The sequence below is a fragment of the Cherax quadricarinatus genome, chromosome 21, assembly GCF_038502225.1.
Source record: "Cherax quadricarinatus isolate ZL_2023a chromosome 21, ASM3850222v1, whole genome shotgun sequence".
In the NCBI taxonomy this organism is placed as follows: domain Eukaryota; kingdom Metazoa; phylum Arthropoda; class Malacostraca; order Decapoda; family Parastacidae; genus Cherax; species Cherax quadricarinatus.
In genome coordinates this window covers 31,981,269-31,998,370 of record NC_091312.1, presented here as the reverse complement: position 1 = coordinate 31,998,370, position 17,102 = coordinate 31,981,269, and the positions used below count along the sequence as shown (strand labels likewise).

At 41.9% G+C, this 17,102-nt stretch overlaps 1 protein-coding gene across 1 annotated transcript in view; it reads right to left on the bottom strand.

Annotated features, from left to right (window-relative positions):
* LOC138853036 (low affinity immunoglobulin epsilon Fc receptor-like) overlaps positions 1 to 12,093 on the bottom strand; it is a gene marked incomplete at its 5' end in the record, with an annotated part of 32,661 nt that extends 20,568 nt beyond the window's left edge. The window contains 1 exon segment of the mRNA XM_070087354.1: positions 12,033 to 12,093. Within this exon segment, the coding sequence (XP_069943455.1) occupies positions 12,033 to 12,093 (61 nt within the window).
* Positions 12,094 to 17,102: the final 5,009 nt, after the last annotated feature.

The following is a 17,102-nucleotide window of genomic DNA, read 5'->3' as shown; positions in this document are numbered from 1 at the left end:
TCTCAATTCTTCAACTTGTCGGTTTTCAAAACCATTCATCACATCTGTCAGACACTGCAACATCATGGAATCTTGGTACAAAGACTTCAACGCTTGCCCAAACCTTTGGACGATGACCTACTTACATTAGTGGCAGGTCCCACTAAGATCCCGCCTCCTCCTGCTTCAACTCATCTCACCGCAGTATATAAGCCACCTCTCTGGCCCTATGCTGCACTTACTACAAGAGTGATGGACTGAACACATCGAATCCAGGTTGAGGGACTGATTACCTCATACTTCTACTCTCCTTACCCATTTCTACTTTGTATTGGACTGATGAAGCCACTGTGTGGCGAAACGTTTCTTCAATAAAGATTCCCATGTGTTGCATAAGTGTCTCAATTCTTCAACTTGTCGGTTTTCAAAACCATTCATCACATCTGTCAGACACTGCAACATCATGGAATCTTGGTACAAAGACTTCAACGCTTGCCCAAACCTTTGGACGATGACCTACTTACATTAGTGGCAGGTCCCACTAAGATCCCGCCTCCTCCTGCTTCAACTCATCTCACCGCAGTATATAAGCCACCTCTCTGGCCCTATGCTGCACTTACTACAAGAGTGATGGACTGAACACATCGAATCCAGGTTGAGGGACTGATTACCTCATACTTCTACTCTCCTTACCCATTTCTACTTTGTATTGGACTGATGAAGCCACTGTGTGGCGAAACGTTTCTTCAATAAAGATTCCCATGTGTTGCATAAGTGTCTCAATTCTTCAACTTGTCGGTTTCAAAACCATTCATCACATCTGTCAGACACTGCAACATCATGGAATCTTGGTACAAAGACTTCAACGCTTGCCCAAACCTTTGGACGATGACCTACTTACATTAGTGGCAGGTCCCACTAAGATCCCGCCTCCTCCTGCTTCAACTCATCTCACCGCAGTATATAAGCCACCTCTCTGGCCCTATGCTGCACTTACTACAAGAGTGATGGACTGAACACATCGAATCCAGGTTGAGGGACTGATTACCTCATACTTCTACTCTCCTTACCCATTTCTACTTTGTATTGGACTGATGAAGCCACTGTGTGGCGAAACGTTTCTTCAATAAAGATTCCCATGTGTTGCATAAGTGTCTCAATTGTTTATTTGGATTTTAGTAAAGCCTTCGACAGAGTACCTCACAAGAGACTCTAAAGAAAAGTGGCAGCTCATGGTATAGGAGGTAAAGTTCTAGCATGGATTGAGGCATGGCTTACCAATAGAAAGCAGAGAGTTACCATTAATGGAGTGAAATCTGAATGGGGATTAGTCACTAGTGGCGTTCCACAAGGATCAGTTTTAGGCCCTCTATTGTTCATAATTTACATTAATGACCTTGATGAAGGGATTACTAGTGACATGAGTAAGTTTGCTGATGATACAAAGATAGGCCGTATAATTCACTCTGAGGAGGATATCAATGAACTCCAGGACGATTTGAACAAATTAATGTCTTGGTCTGAGAAATGGCAGATGAAGTTTAATGTGGATAAGTGTAAGGTACTTGCCCTTGGTAATGAAAATAACCCTCGAAGCTATAATCTAGGTGAAGTAGAGCTTGGTCATACAGAATGTGAAAAAGACTTGGGAGTCATGGTAAGCAGAAATCTAAAGCCAAGACAGCAGTGCCTCAGTGTGCGCAACAAGGCCAACAGATTACTTGGATTTATCTCAAGAAGTATAAGTAACAGAAGTCCAAAAGTTATTTTACAGCTCTATACATCACTAGTGAGGCCTCATTTAGATTATGCTGCTCAGTTTTGGTCCCCTTACTACAGGATGGACAGACTCATTAGAGAACATACAGAGAAGAATGACTAAAATGATTTACTGTGTAAGGAACCTCCCGTATGAAGATAGACTTAAAGCCTTAAATCTCCACTCTCTGGAGAGGCGTAGAATGAGGGGAGATATCATTGAAGTGTATAAGTGGATGACGGGCATAAACAAGGGAGACATTAATAAAGTACTGAGGGTGTCGAACCAGGTAAGAACCAGGAATAATGGATTTAAGTTGGATAAATTTAGATTTAGAAAGGACATAGGTAAGTACTGGTTTTCTAACAGAGTTGTAGATGCGTGGAACAGTCTTCCCAGTGGGGTGATAGAGGCTAGGACCTTGGGTAGCATTAAGAAGAGACTGGACAAATATATGAGCGGGAGGGGCTGGGTTTGATTGGTGTTGGGGGGTGCGGGAGTTGTTTCTTGAGTAGCTTTAGGTAGATGTCGTTTTGATAAGGACCTGCCTCGTATGGGCCAGTAGGCCTTCTGCAGTGTTCCTACATTCTTATGTTCTTATGTTCTTATGAGTGGAACAGTCTACCTAGTTGGGTTATTGAGGCTAGGACTTTGGGTAGTTTCAAATTTGGGTTGGATAAGTACATGAGTGGGAGGGGTTGGATTTGAGTGGGACTTGCACATCGGAGCTTGTTTCTTGGGTGGCATTGAAAGTTGGGTTGATCAAATGTTTGTTAGTGGGATGAATTGTAAAGGACCTGCCTAGTATGGGCCAACAGGCCTGCTGCAGTGTTCCTCTTTTCTTATGTTCTTATGTTCTTATGGGTTTTAGAAAAGGCATATAATAGGGTGGATAGGAAAGCAACGTGCAGATGTTGTAAGTGTGTGGAATAGGAGGTAGGCTACTGCAAGCAGTTAAGAGTTTTTACAAGGATAGTGAGGCTCAGGTTAGAGTATGTAGGAGAGAGAGATTATTTCCCAGTAAAAGTAGGCCTTAGACAGGGATGCGTGATGTCACCATGGTTGGAGCTGTAAGAAAAGTGATTGGTTGGGTATGGGATGAGGAGTGGGATTAAAAGATAAAAAATCTAACAGGAAGTGGAAGTTATCACAGTTGCTTTTTTGCTGATAACACTGTTGGGAGATTCTGAAATTCTGATGAGAAGTTGCAAAGGTTGGTGGATGAATTTGGGAGGATATGTAAAAGAATGAAATTTAAAGTAAGCATAGGAAAAAGCAAGGTTATGAGGATAAAAATAAAAATAGGTAATGCAGGAGATTTGATATAAGACTGGAGGAAGAGAGTATGGAGAAAGTGAATGTGTTTAGATATTTTGGAGTGGTGTCATGGTTATCCATGGAAGCAAAGAGGGAAATGTATGAGAGAATAGTGGTACCAACGCTTTTATATGGGTAGTGAATGTTGCAACAAGGAGAAGGATGGAGGCAGTAGAGATGTCGTGTCTGAGGACAATGTGTGGTGTTTATATTATGCAGAGAATCCATAGCTTGGAGATTAGAAGGAAGTGGGGAGTATCCAAAAGTAGTATTAACCAGAGGGCTCAGGAAGGGTTGAGGAGGTTCGGACATTTAGAAAGGAGGAATAGAGGGTATTTAAATTGTAGAGGGAAGGAAGATGGGGTAGGGGGTCTTCCTGGGAAAGGCTGGATGGAGGGGGTAAAGGAAGCAAGAAAGCATGTTTGAGCATGTTAAATAGGAGGCAAATGGTTTCTATGACTTGACATGCTGTTGAAGTGTGAGCAGAGTAATATTTATGAAGGGATTTAAGGTAAGAAGTTAGCCAGATTGAGTCTTGGAGGTGGGAAGTGCAATGCCTCTGGCAAGACAGTGATGGTGTGTGTGGTGATGAAAGTGTTTATTAATTCTTTGGTCACCCTGCCTCGGTGGGAAACAGCCGATCTGTTTATATATATATATATATATATATATATATATATATATATATATATATATATATATATATATATATATATATATATATATATATATATATATATATATATATATATATATATATATATATATATATATATATATATATATATATATATATATATATATATATATATATATATGCAATAAGATCACAGTAAACAGGTGATTTCAAAATATGCAAAACAACCACTCTGAAAGAATAGAGAAATTCCAAGCGCGTTCGTGACTACTCACATTATCAAGGAATGTGATAATGTGAGTAGTCACGAAAGCGCTTGGAATTTCTCTATTCTTTCAGAGTGGTTGTTTTGCATATATATATATATATATATATATATATATGTCGTGCCGAATATGTAAAACTGGTCAATTAGCAAGAACTCATTTAAAATTAAGTCCTTTCTAAAATTTTCTCTTATACGTTTAAAGATATGTTTTTTTCATTAATGTTAATGTAAAATTTTTTAATTTTGCTCCAAAAGAATCTTAGAAAACTTACCTAACCTTATTATAACAAGAACAATTTATTTTAGCCTAACCCAACTAAATATATTTTAGATTTGTTTATAATAATTTAATACTAAACAAACACAGTAAAATATATTTTTATCGTTAGGTTCAGAATGATTTTGGCGAAATTATTGCATACACAAATTTTCACTTGTTCTATATGGCAAGATGAGCGTTGCTATTTAAGCCAAGATGGCAAGTTCTGCCTATTCGGCACACCATATATATATATATATATATATATATATATATATATATATATATATATATATATATATATATATATATATATATATATATATATATATATATATATATATATATATATATATATATATATATATATATATATATATATATATATATATATATATATATATATATATATATATACATATATATAATTTAATAAATTAGGATTTTGATCTCTGTTCGGTATCTGTAGAATGCCTCTTTTGATCAGCTTAAAAACTAATCACCAGTGTATTGTACCCAGTGATAGTTTTGCGTTGATATTGTGTTGGTTGTTCAAATTTGCAAGTATTAATGAACAGATTGCGATACTGACTTTCGTTGGATAACTCAGGGGTGACTTTTTGAACCTGCTCCAAATTATCAACTAGTATATCCTACCTAAAGAAAGATTCTTATTGTTTTTTCGACTTTAAAATAATGAAATTTACTTTTTTGACCTCAAATTTGGCAAATTTATGCTTTGCTCCATTGGCTTAAATTTCTGAGTGTGTTACAGAGTAAATGTTTTCAGTTTTGGATTGAGTTAAGTTCTAGCTACTGGGCCTTGGATGGTGTTGATTATAGTTACTGGGCCTCTTGGGAGAGTTTAATCATAACATTTAAACTCTTGGAGCTACGTTCTTGTTCATCAAATCAAACTTTATTATCTCCCATTCCCCTCTTCAAGGGGGGCTCCTTGGCGTGGTGAAGAGGCTCTTGGTCTGAGGAATTAGACCTGTCGGTCTCCTTCCTCAGACCGAACCTAATTACCCCCCAATCCCCCCTTCCCTCTCCCATCCTCCCCATCCTCCCCTTTTTCCTTTCCTCCTCCTCCTCCCCACCCCTCCCTTTTGCCCTTCCTTTTTGGCCTTTGGGATTTTTCCCCACAGGCACGCTAGTTCCTAGGTAGGGGAAAGGGTACCGGGGTCCATCCCATTCCGTTGAGATTCTTGGCGGTGGCGTAGTTTACCGTGGAATCTGGATTGCCTGGGGATGTCAGGATCCCTCTACAGTATCCCGGAGGGTGGATTTGGTGTCTCTCGGGCGACGGGTGTATCTCTGGAAGCCACCTTTCGGATTCCGGGGGTGGTGGCCAAAGGAGGTATGCTTTGTGGTGGGTATCCGGCAGATGTGAGGTTGCTATCCCAGATTGCTGGTTTACTGGCATGTTGGGTAGGGTATGGCATGGGTTGCATGCTGCATCTGCGCTACTTGCGGTGCTGAGGTCCTCTTGGGCGCGGAGGGAGATTTCTGGCTCTTTCATTCCTCCTAGAAACTATCCCTCCCCGGTCCCCCCTTTTTTTTATTCTTTTTTATTTTTATTTTTTTTTCTATTTTTTTTCTTAAAAACAAAAAGAAAGAAGTAACCTAACCATGGCAGCCCTAGTTCATGAACCTGCTACCCCTGGGCCCCTTCTTGATACCGCACCCCGTTCTGACCCCGCCTCGTCTTTGGACCACTCTTCGGACATTCCTCATGCCTCTATACCTCTTGCCGGTGCTGTTTCCACACCCGCTTCAGGTACTGAGGTTTCGACTGACTCCTTCGATTTATCTGACCTGCGCTCTCCTTTGACTAAGGTTCTGGCCTCTCCCTTTAAAGTGTGGCAATTTTCGAATCGCCAGCCCGTTCCACGTCGGACCAACTCTGGTCCCACGCCTAAACACCAACGAGAATAACCTGCTGATGATACTTCTCCACCTTCTCGTTCTTCTCAGAAAAGATCGACACGTCCTGCACTCCCTTTCCACGATCAGTTTCAGAATTCACAATGGACTAAATTCTTAACTTTACGACCGACTTCCTCTACTGCCTATCTTTCCGACCATAGTATTGACAAGGCACTCCTACGCCATGTTGGTAAAGATATTTCTTTTCATGCTCTTAAGAGTGGTACACGCATCATCACTGTACAGAATGCTACCCAAGCTCATGATCTTTCTCTTCTTTCCCATATCGATACTGTTCCTGTCACTATTGAAACACATCATTCCCTCAATTCTTGTAGTGGTACCGTCATTCTGCCCCATACCATAGTTCAACAAAATTTCCAGACATGTGGCAATGACATTCTTGAACAGCTGGAACTCCAAGATCTCCCAATCCTCAAGGTAGACACTTATGTTCTTCCTGCCCATGGGCAGAGACGATACCCTAGCAATGTGGCTCATTTAACTTTTGACAGCCGAGAACTCCTATCCTCAGTTTATGTAACAGGACATCGGTTACAAGTTCGAAAGGTGATCCCTACACCGCAACAGTGTAGAAATTGCTGGCGATTTGGCCATCCAGCGAAATATTGCAGATCTATAGCCGAATGCCCAGTCTGTGTTGCCGATGACCATTCTAATATATCTTGCAATCGACCTCCCTCTTGCCTTAATTGTCATGAGGCTCACCCTTCGTACTCTCGCCGTTGCCAAGTCTACTTAAATGAGCGGGAAATCCGTTACCTCAAAGAGGCAGAAGGTCTCCTTTATGCCATGGCAGTTTCTCATCTCCACCTCCAAGGGAGACTCATGTTTCTTATTCCCATGTTTCGAAACATCCCCCCACTTCTGGGGTCCCATCTTCTGCAACCTCCTCTGTGGTTACCTCTCCCATAGTCACTCCTGTATCTAATTCTTTCGCTGTCCTAGGCTCAGACGTCCCTACTTCAATGCCTCAGTCTGTTCTCGCTTCTTCGTGTTCTCCCTCACAAGCCTCAGTATCGACGAGATCTCGTACTACACCTCCTCCCAATCGTCCCTCTACTTCTCAGAGGTCAAAAAAAGGTCCTTTAACCCCTCCTTCCCTTCTTCCACCTCCTCATTTTACCTTCCCTGTCTCTGTATCTGGTTCTTCCCCTCTCACTGGCTCTGTTACAGGTGTAGAGGTTCACCCTCCTCCTTGTACTGTACCTTCCTCCCCTGTTCCCTCCCAAGTTTCATCCTCTTCTGCCACCTCCCAGGTTTCTGCCTCTTCTGTCCCTTTCCACGCTTCTTCTCCAGTTCCCTCCACCCTTTCGCCCCCCCCTACCTTGGTACAGTCCATTACAGTTCCAATCTTTACTCATCCTCCCCCTACCATCTTCAGTATTGTCTCCCATATGACGTCTGTGAATTCCGAAACACTTGAAGCAATCTTTGAATATATTGCAGAGACCAAACCGTCAATGGACACTGATCCAGCCTCTGTTCATTCTCTCTCCTCTCCTCCATCTGCGCAACTCCTTTCTTCACAACACACCGTTCCTTCACTGCTTGAACGTTTTCCGCTGCCTCCGCATGTGGACTTTTATAACCCCTCTAGTCCATAGGAACCCTTACCTGCGGATTTCAGGTATCTTTATCATTGCCAATTATGGCCTATTTACAGTGGAATATATGCGGCCTCAGGGGTAATCGGGGTGAGCTTCAGATGTTACTCTCCCAGTTTTCCCCTGTTGGTGTTTGGTTACAGGAGCCAAAATTGCACTCTGCTGTTATATATCCCATCTCAGGCTATAATTTATTGTATTCTTCAGATCCTTTTCCTGATGAGACCTTTAATGAAAGTGCCCTTCTTCTACCCACTGATATTCCGTACCATCAGCTATTTGTTTGTACTTCGCTGCATTACACAGCAGCCCGTATCCACTTGCATAGGTGGTATACACTCTGTTCTTTATATCTCTCTCCTTCTCGGGCATTATCTATTCCGGATATTGCCTTTCTTGTTTCGTCATTACCGCCACTGCTTCTGTTACTTGGCGATTTTAATGCCCATCATTTCCTCTGGGGGGGTCTCACTGTGATTCCCGTGGCATTCAGTTAAAGGCTTTTCTTGCTACCCACCCCCTCCATGTTTTAAATACAGGTACTCACACCCATTTTGATCCTCGGACTCACACTCTCTCTTGCATCGATCTCTCAGTCTGCTCTTCCTCCACCGCATTAGACTTCACCTGGTCTGTTCTCCTGGATTTACATGACAGCGATCATTTCCCAATCATTCTTACTTCCCTTTCACATTCACCACCTCTTTGTGTCCCACGCTGGCAATTTGATCAGGCAAATTGGAACCTTTACTCACAACTGTTTTTAGTGAGGTTCCTTCTTTGTCCTCCATTGATGAGCTTTTACACCTCTTCTCGTCCTCCATTTTAACCACAGCTTCTCATTCTATACCCCAAACTTCGGGCAGGCATTCTCAGAAATGCGTGCCTTGGTGGTCTCCTGCTTGTGCTTGAGCAGTACGTTTGAAACGCGCTGCGTGGGGCAGGTACCGGTACAATAGAACCACGGAGAGACTTCTTGATTTTAAGCAGAAGCGTGTGATCGCTCGCCGTGTCATCCGTGATGCTAAACGCACTTGCTGGCGAGATTATGTCTCCACCATCACCTCTGCTTCCTCTATGAGTGCAGTCTGGAAAAATGTACGAAAACTGAGTGGTAAATATTCTCTTGACCCGGCTCCTGTTCTGCTGGTTGCCGGTGTTGATATAGCAAACCCACTAGATGTTGCCAATGAAATTGGCAATCATCTCGTCCGTATTTCTCTGGGGCTCCATCTATGCTCCTCGTTTCTTTCCTCAAAGTCTGCCAGAGAGTTAGCACCCTTGGACTTTTCTTCTCTCAGAGATGAACAGTATAATGTGCCTTTTACACTTCAAGAACTGGAGGCAACACTCTCAGCTTGCCGATCATCGGCAGCTGGGCCCGACGACATTCATATTCGTATGCTACAACATTTACATCAGTCAGCCCTTGCAATCCTATTACGCCTTTTCAATCTTCCACAGCTGTAGAAATCTGCCATTGTTCTCCCTTTCCGCAAACCGGGCACTACGAGACATGAAGCCTACCACTATCGTCCCATTGCTCTTACCAGTGCAGTTTGCAAAGTGATGGAACGCCTGGTAAATAGACGTTTAGTGTGGTATTTAGAGACACACAACAGTCTCTCTACTCATCAATATGGCTTTTGTAAGGGACGTTCTACCATAGACCCCTTACTACGCTTGGATGCATATGTTCGTAATGCCTTTGTGAATAACCACTCAGTTACTGCCATATTTTTTGACCTTGAGAAGGCATATGACACAACTTGGAGGTATAATATTTTGGCCCAAGCCCACTCCTTAGGCCTCCGAGGCAATCTACCATCCTTCCTTAAGAACTTTTTAACTGACAGACATTTCCATGTTCAGGTTAATAATGTACTCTCCCATAACTTTATCCAAGCTGAAGGTGTCCCCCAGGGATGTGTTCTGAGCACAACGCTTTTTCTCCTTGCTATAAATGATATGACCTCTAGTCTTCCATCAAATATTTCGTCATCACTCTATGTCGATGACTTCGCTGTTGCCTGTGCAGGCGCCGACTGTCACCTCATTACAGTTTCTCTCCAGCATGCGGTCGACCGTGTTTCCAATTGGGCCACCACACATGGGTTTAAATTTTCCAGTACCAAAACGCACCAAATTACTTTCACTAGACGCTCTGTCATCTCCGATCATCCTTTGTACCTCTATGGCTCCCGTATCCCTGAACGTGATAGAGTCAGGTTTCTGGGCCTCCTCTTTGACCGTAGGTTTTCCTGGAAACCTCACATTACCTCTCTGAAGGCAACTTGTCACAGCCAGCTGAACCTTCTTAAAACCCTTGCTCATTTTCATGGGGAGCTGATCGTCGAACTCTCCTTCGCCTACATTCTACCCTTATTTTATCGAAACTTGATTATGGTGACCAGATCTATTCAGCGGCCTCTCCTACTACTCTCTCTAGCCTTAACCCTATTCATCACCAAGGATTACGTTTATGCCTTGGTGTTTTTTGCTCTTCCCCTGTTGAGAGACTCTATGCAGAAGCGAACGTTCCATCCTTATCCGATCGCCGTGAAGCCCATTGCCTTCGCTACTATGTACGCACTCATGATCTCCGCAATTCTTCCATTTATAGAATGGTCACTGATATTAGTAGACTTTATTTGTTCGCCGCCCCTGTTTACTCCGTCCCTTCTCTCTTCACCTTCATTCGCTCTTGTCTTCTCTTCAATTACCACCTTTCTATGTTCATGTAGCATTTCACTTTACACTACTCCCCTGGGAAGTTCCAGCTGTTCGAGTCTGTTCTTTCTCTCTCCCTTGCTCGAAAGCCCAACTGTCTACGGTCACTTCCCGCTCTCTTTTTCTTGACCACTTCCACTCTCATTCTCATGCCATTGCTGTGTACACAGATGGCTCTAAGTCTTCTGACGGCGTAGGATTCGCAGCAGTGTTTCCGGACAGCGTCGTACGAGGGTATTTACTATCTTCGGCTAGTATTTTTACTGCTGAATTGTATGCCATTCTTGCAGCACTTATCCGTATTGCATCTATGCCTGTGTCATCATTTGTGGTTGACTCAGACTCCCTTAGTGCTTTACAGGCTATACAGAAATTTGATACACCTCACCCCTTAGTCCTCCGTATCCAACTTTGGCTATGCCGCATCTTTACCAAGCACAAAGATATTGTTTTTTGTTGGGTCCCTGGTCATGTTGACGTACAGGGCAATGAACAGGCAGACACTGCTGCGCGGTCAGCAGTACATGACCTACCAGTTTCATATAGAGGTATTCCATTTACGGACTATTTTGCTGCAATAGCTACCCACCTTCACACCCGTTGGCAACAACGTTGGTCTACTATGCTCGGTAACAAACTTCAATCTATTAAACCGAGTATAGGTTACTGGCCGTCTTCTTGTCACCAGTGTCGAGGTTGGGAGACTAATCTCTCCCATCTTCGCATTGGCCATACTCGTCTTACTCATGGATATCTCATGGAGAGGCGCCCTGCTCCTCTCTGTGAGAATTGTCAGGTTCCATTATCAGTCAGCCACATTCTGTTAGACTGCCCACTTTATCAACGAGCACGCAGAATTTACCTCCATCGTCGTCTTCGCTCTGCTGCTCTCTCTTTACCTTCCCTTCTCGCTGATGGACCCACCTTTCATCCGGACTCTCTCATTGACTTTTTGACAACAACTGACTTCACAAACTCTGATACCTTCAGCCCTTTCTACCTCAATCTCTTGCTACCCTCTACCCCCACACTATCCCCTGCCCCTCTGTTTTGTGTAACCTACTGATCATCCCTCCGCCCTTCTGCCGCCCAATACCCTCGCTTCCTTCCCTACCCTGTAGCGCTGTATAGCCCTTGTGGCTTAGCGCTTCTTTTTGATTATAATAATATCTCCCATTCCCCAAGTACTGAATAGTACTTATGGGTTAGCGATTCCCCTTGAATGTAATATTGTAGCTCCAAGGTACCTCTTCCAGACCACTGAGGTACAAGCGGCTGGGATTATGTGACAGGAGGGTTCTCTTCTTACGGATCACTGAGGGAAAAGAGGCTCAGGTTTTGTGATAAAGGGGTATATCTTTTGGATCACTGGGGTATGGTGGGCTGGGGTTATGTTACACGGGGTTGTGTGAAACGAGGGTGCCTCTTTCGGATCACTGAAGTACAAAGAAGGCCGGGAATATTTGTTTTGGGATACTTTAGAATCACATAGCGAACTAAGTCTAGCAGCTATGCAAGTCACTTACTTTCCTTCTTCCAGAGCGTCACTTCCTCCAATCCAGAAGCCTTCATCTTCGTATCCAAGCTCTAAAAGAAATAGTTTATATTACATAAATTATCTTAGAATAAAACCAGTATTAATGAAAAAAAAAAAACAAAAAAAAAACAAGTGAAACATTTCCTTAAACTGACTATTCAGTCATCCAACAATGGAGTTTCTAAACGATTTTTTGATGATTTGTTGATCGACGATATTCATTTTCGTGTGGAAAAACTTGCTTTTGACGAAAAGTTCCCTTTTTCGATAACCTGGATATCCCCAATTAGTAGAGTGGTCTAAATTTAGAAGTATATGTAGTATCTCCTCTTGTTTACTATACAGTTTATCGCTTTATATAGGGAGTTGTGAAGTGCATATAGAGTTTACACTCAAAACTATATAGCTGTTGGAGTGCTAGAAGGGTAATATTTTGTGAAGGGATTCAGGGACACCGGTTAGCTGGACCTGAGTCCTGGAGGTGGGCAGTACAATGTCTGCACTTTAAAGGAGGGGTTTGGGATATTGGTAGTTTGAACGAGTATCAAAACTCGTATCTGAGCGCCTCTGCAAAGACAGTGATTATGTATGAGTGATGGTGAAAGTGTTGTCTGATAAAAGTTTTTTTCTTTTTGGGAAGCCCTACCTCTGTGTGAAACGGCCGATATGCATGTTACACACACACACACACACACACGCACACACACACACACAAAACACACACACACACACACACACACACACACACACACACACACACACACACACACACACACACACACAAACATACACACACACATACACTCACACACACGTCGTGGAGTGGAGAAGTCACATGTGATTGAGTTCGTGAATTCGTGTTATTTTCTGACTATACCATAGGGAATAGAGCATGTGATATACGCGTGTGCAAACATAACAGTGCATATAATCACTTAAACCCCGCAAAAACGAAATATAAGTGATCACGGAAGAGAAAGCATAGATAATAGTGCCAAGTGCATGGTGCCGGCCAAGAATAAGACCGTTTCTGGCTGGTGCCATATAGGAAGCGGCTTGTTGTGATAGCGTCCGATACCCCAAGGAACCAATACAGTTAGGGGCTAGAATATTTCTCAAGAGCAGAAAAGTAAAGAAAAATACTAACAAAACCACAGGAAACAAAAATAAGATAAAAGTGTTGATAAATGTAGGAGGACGCAGGAAGGGTAGTGGCTGAACTAGGACTAAAAGTGTTTTTCTCACAGTAATAGTGGCGTATTTGAAGAATAAGTGCGACCCAAGGCAGGGAGATAAGAGATAAGTACAGATGTGTCAGTAAATACAGTGAGTGCAGAGAAAAAGTTAGAAGAGCTAGTGACTACAGTGACTACAGTGAAACAGGAAGGTAGGGGTAGCAAGTACTGCGATTGAGAAGAAGCATCACGCAACTGCAACTACGCAGAACCCGCCAGACGGAAAGTATAAAATTCTTTTTGCTTGTATGAGGGATTTTTGGAGAATTGGGTGGTTTGCGAGAGGAAAAAAGCATCCAGTCTAAGGGACAAACCAGAGTACCAGAGCATCTACCTCGACCGAGACTGAACACAAGAGGAAACGATGATACTGAAAGAGAGGGTGCAACGTCGCAAAGTGAAATGGGAAGCAAGGACGGAAGATAGCAGGAGACACCAGACCTAGGAAGAACAACAAACACAACCTTCTCCAGTACCACCCACAGAAGGAACCCAACCACGGCAACCCAAATGCAATTAAACAACCTAACCCAAAACCCACATACTGTATCTTCTGCCCCATCCTCTGCACCACAAACCCCACCCCCACAGTAACCCACACTTACCCACACACTGTACCCTCTGCCCATATCCCACTCACCACAAACCCCACCGTCACAGTAACCCACACACTATACCCTCTACCCCCATCCCCCTCACCCCAGTCCCCACCCCCATTGTATCCCCCATAGACCCTCTGACCCCACTCCCCTCATCAGAACCCCCACCCCCCCTGTAACCCCCCATTACACCCTCTGCCCTCACCCCACACACTACAAACCCCACCCCCACAGCAACCCTCTATAGGCCCCCACCAGGGCACCTGCTCCCCCAAACCCACCATTCTCCCCAGACCACAGTTATAGAAAAGAAGCTGAAGGTTTGGTACACAAACGTGGATGGAATAACGAATAAATGTGAGAAGTGGCATGAAAGAATCAAAATGTTCCCAGACATCATAGCAGTCACAAAAACAAAACTCATGGTGACAGTAACAGATGCAATCTTCCCATCTGGATATCAGATCCTGAGGAAGGATAGGAGCAGAGGGGGAGGTGGGTTTGTACTGCTCATTAAAAACCGATGGGGTTATCATGAAATGGAAGGAATGGACGAGACTGGAGAAAGGGATTACACAGTAGGTACAGTTCAGTCAGGGGAACATAAGGTAGTCATTGCAGTGATGTATAACACACTACAGAACTGCAGGAGGCCGAGAGAGGAATATGATGAGTGCAACAGAGGAATGGTTGACACACTAGCTGAGGTGGAAAGAAGAGTTCACTCGAGTAGAGCAAAGTTACTGGTTACGGGCGACTTCAACCTTAAGGAGATTGATTAATAAAACCTGGAGCCACATGGGGGTCCCAAAACATGGAGAGCCAAAATGATAGATGTGGTACTGGAAAACCTCATGCACCAACATGTTAAGGACACTACCAGAGAGAGAGAGAGGAAGATGAACCAGCAAGACTGGTCCTTGTGTTCACCCTGAGTAGCTCAGACATCAAGAACATCACATATGAAAGGTCTCTTGGAGCTAGCGACCACGTGGTTCTGAGCTTTGAATACATCGTAGAGCTAAAAGTGGAGAGGGCAACAGGAGTAAAAAGGAAAAAGCCAAGCTATAAAAGAGATGACTACACAGGTATGAGGACGTTCCTGCAAGAGGTTCAGTGAGAAAGAGAGTTGGTAGGAAAGTCAGTAAATGAAATGATGGACTACGTAACAACAAAATGCAAGGAGGCATAGAAAAGGTTTGTTCCCAAGGGTAACAGAAATAATGGGAAGACAAGAATGAGCCCTTGGTTTACCCAAAGGTGTAAGGAGGCAAAAACTAAGTGTGCTAGAAAATGGAAAATGTACAGAAGGCAAAGGACCCAGGAAAATAATGAGATTAGTCGACGAGCCAGAAACGAGTATGCACAGAATATTAGAGAAGCCCAGCAGCAGTACGAAAATGACATAGCACCGAAAGTCAAGTCTGACCAGAAACTGCTTTACAGCCACATTAGGCCGAGGAAAGAAGGCGGGGAGCTCACAAGAAAAGACCAGGAAGTATGTGAGGAGCTCAACACATGATTTCAGGAAGTATTTACAGGAGGCAGAAGGGATGCTGGAAAGACAAAACAGAGGGGTACGCCAACAAGGTATATACCAACAAGTGTTGGATGAAATACATCCGAGGAGGAGGTGAAGAAGCTTCTAAGTGACTTTCATACCTCAAAGGCGGTGAGACAGGACAATATCTCTCCATGGGTTCTTAGAGAGGGAGCAAAGACACTGTGTGTGCCACTAACCACAATCTTCAACATATTCCTTGAAACTGAACAACTACCTGAGGTATGGAAAACGGCAAATGTGATCTCCATTTTTAAGAAAGGGGACAGAAACGAAGCACTAAACCAGTGTCACCAGTGTCACTGACATGTATAGTATGTGTTATGCAGGGTTCTGCATAACATTGTAATGTTGTTATGCATGACATTGTAATGTATATACAGGAGAGAAGGGTGCCATAATAGTATGAATGTTATAATTGTAAAGAATAATTTTATAATTCAAATTGTGCATTTGGGGGTACTGTAAAGTACTCTAACGATAATTATAGGTAGGTATTTATTTTCCAACCCTGTCTGGGTACGCGGGGTAAGCGTGGCTTGGGGCAGTCACATGGAGTCAGCATGGCATGGAGGCTGGCGTCGGAGATGCTGTGTATTTTAGCTAAGTTTGTACTTGTGTACTCCTTTTGTTTAGCTAACTCAGTGTGGGTAGATTGGTAAAGCACTGCGTACCTTGTCCTAAGGTTCGTAGGTTCGACTCTCCTTCACCCAGAGATCAGTGTTTGTGTATTCCTTGCATATATATATATATATATATATATATATATATATATATATATATATATATATATATATATATATATATATATATATATATATATATATATATATATATGTCGTGCCGAATATGTAAAACTGGTCAATTAGCAAGAACTCATTTAAAATTAAGTTCTTTCTAAAAATTTTTTCTTATACGTATAAAAATATATTTTTTTGATTAATGTTAATATAAAAATTTTAATTTTATACCAAAAGAATCTTAGAAAACTTACCTAACCTTATTAAAACAAGAACAATTTATTTTAGCCTAACCCAACTAAATATATTTTAGATTTGTTTACAAAAATTTGATACTACACAAACACAATGAAAAATATTTTTTCGTTAGGTTCAGAATCATTTTGGCGAAATTATTGCATACACAAATTTTCGCATGTCCTATATGGCAAGATGAGCGTTGCTATTTAAGCCAAGATCGCATGTTCTGCCTATTCGGCACGACATATATATATGAATATATATATGTATATATATATTTTATATATATAATATATATATATATATATATATATATATATATATACACATATATATATATATATATATATATATATATATATATATATATATATATATATATATATATATATATATATATATATATATATATATATATATATATAAATATTTGATTGTGTTTGTTTAGTATTAAATTTTTGTAAACGTATTTAAAATATATTTAGTTGGGTTAGGCTAAAATAAATTGCTCTTGTTATAATAAGGTTAGGTAACTTTTCTAAGATTCTTTTGGTGCAAAATTAAAAATGTTTACATTAACATTAATGAAAAAGTATATCTTTAAAAGTATAAGAGAAAATTTCAGAAAGGACTTAATTTTATATGAGTTCTTGCTAATTGACCAGTTTTGCATATTCCGCACGA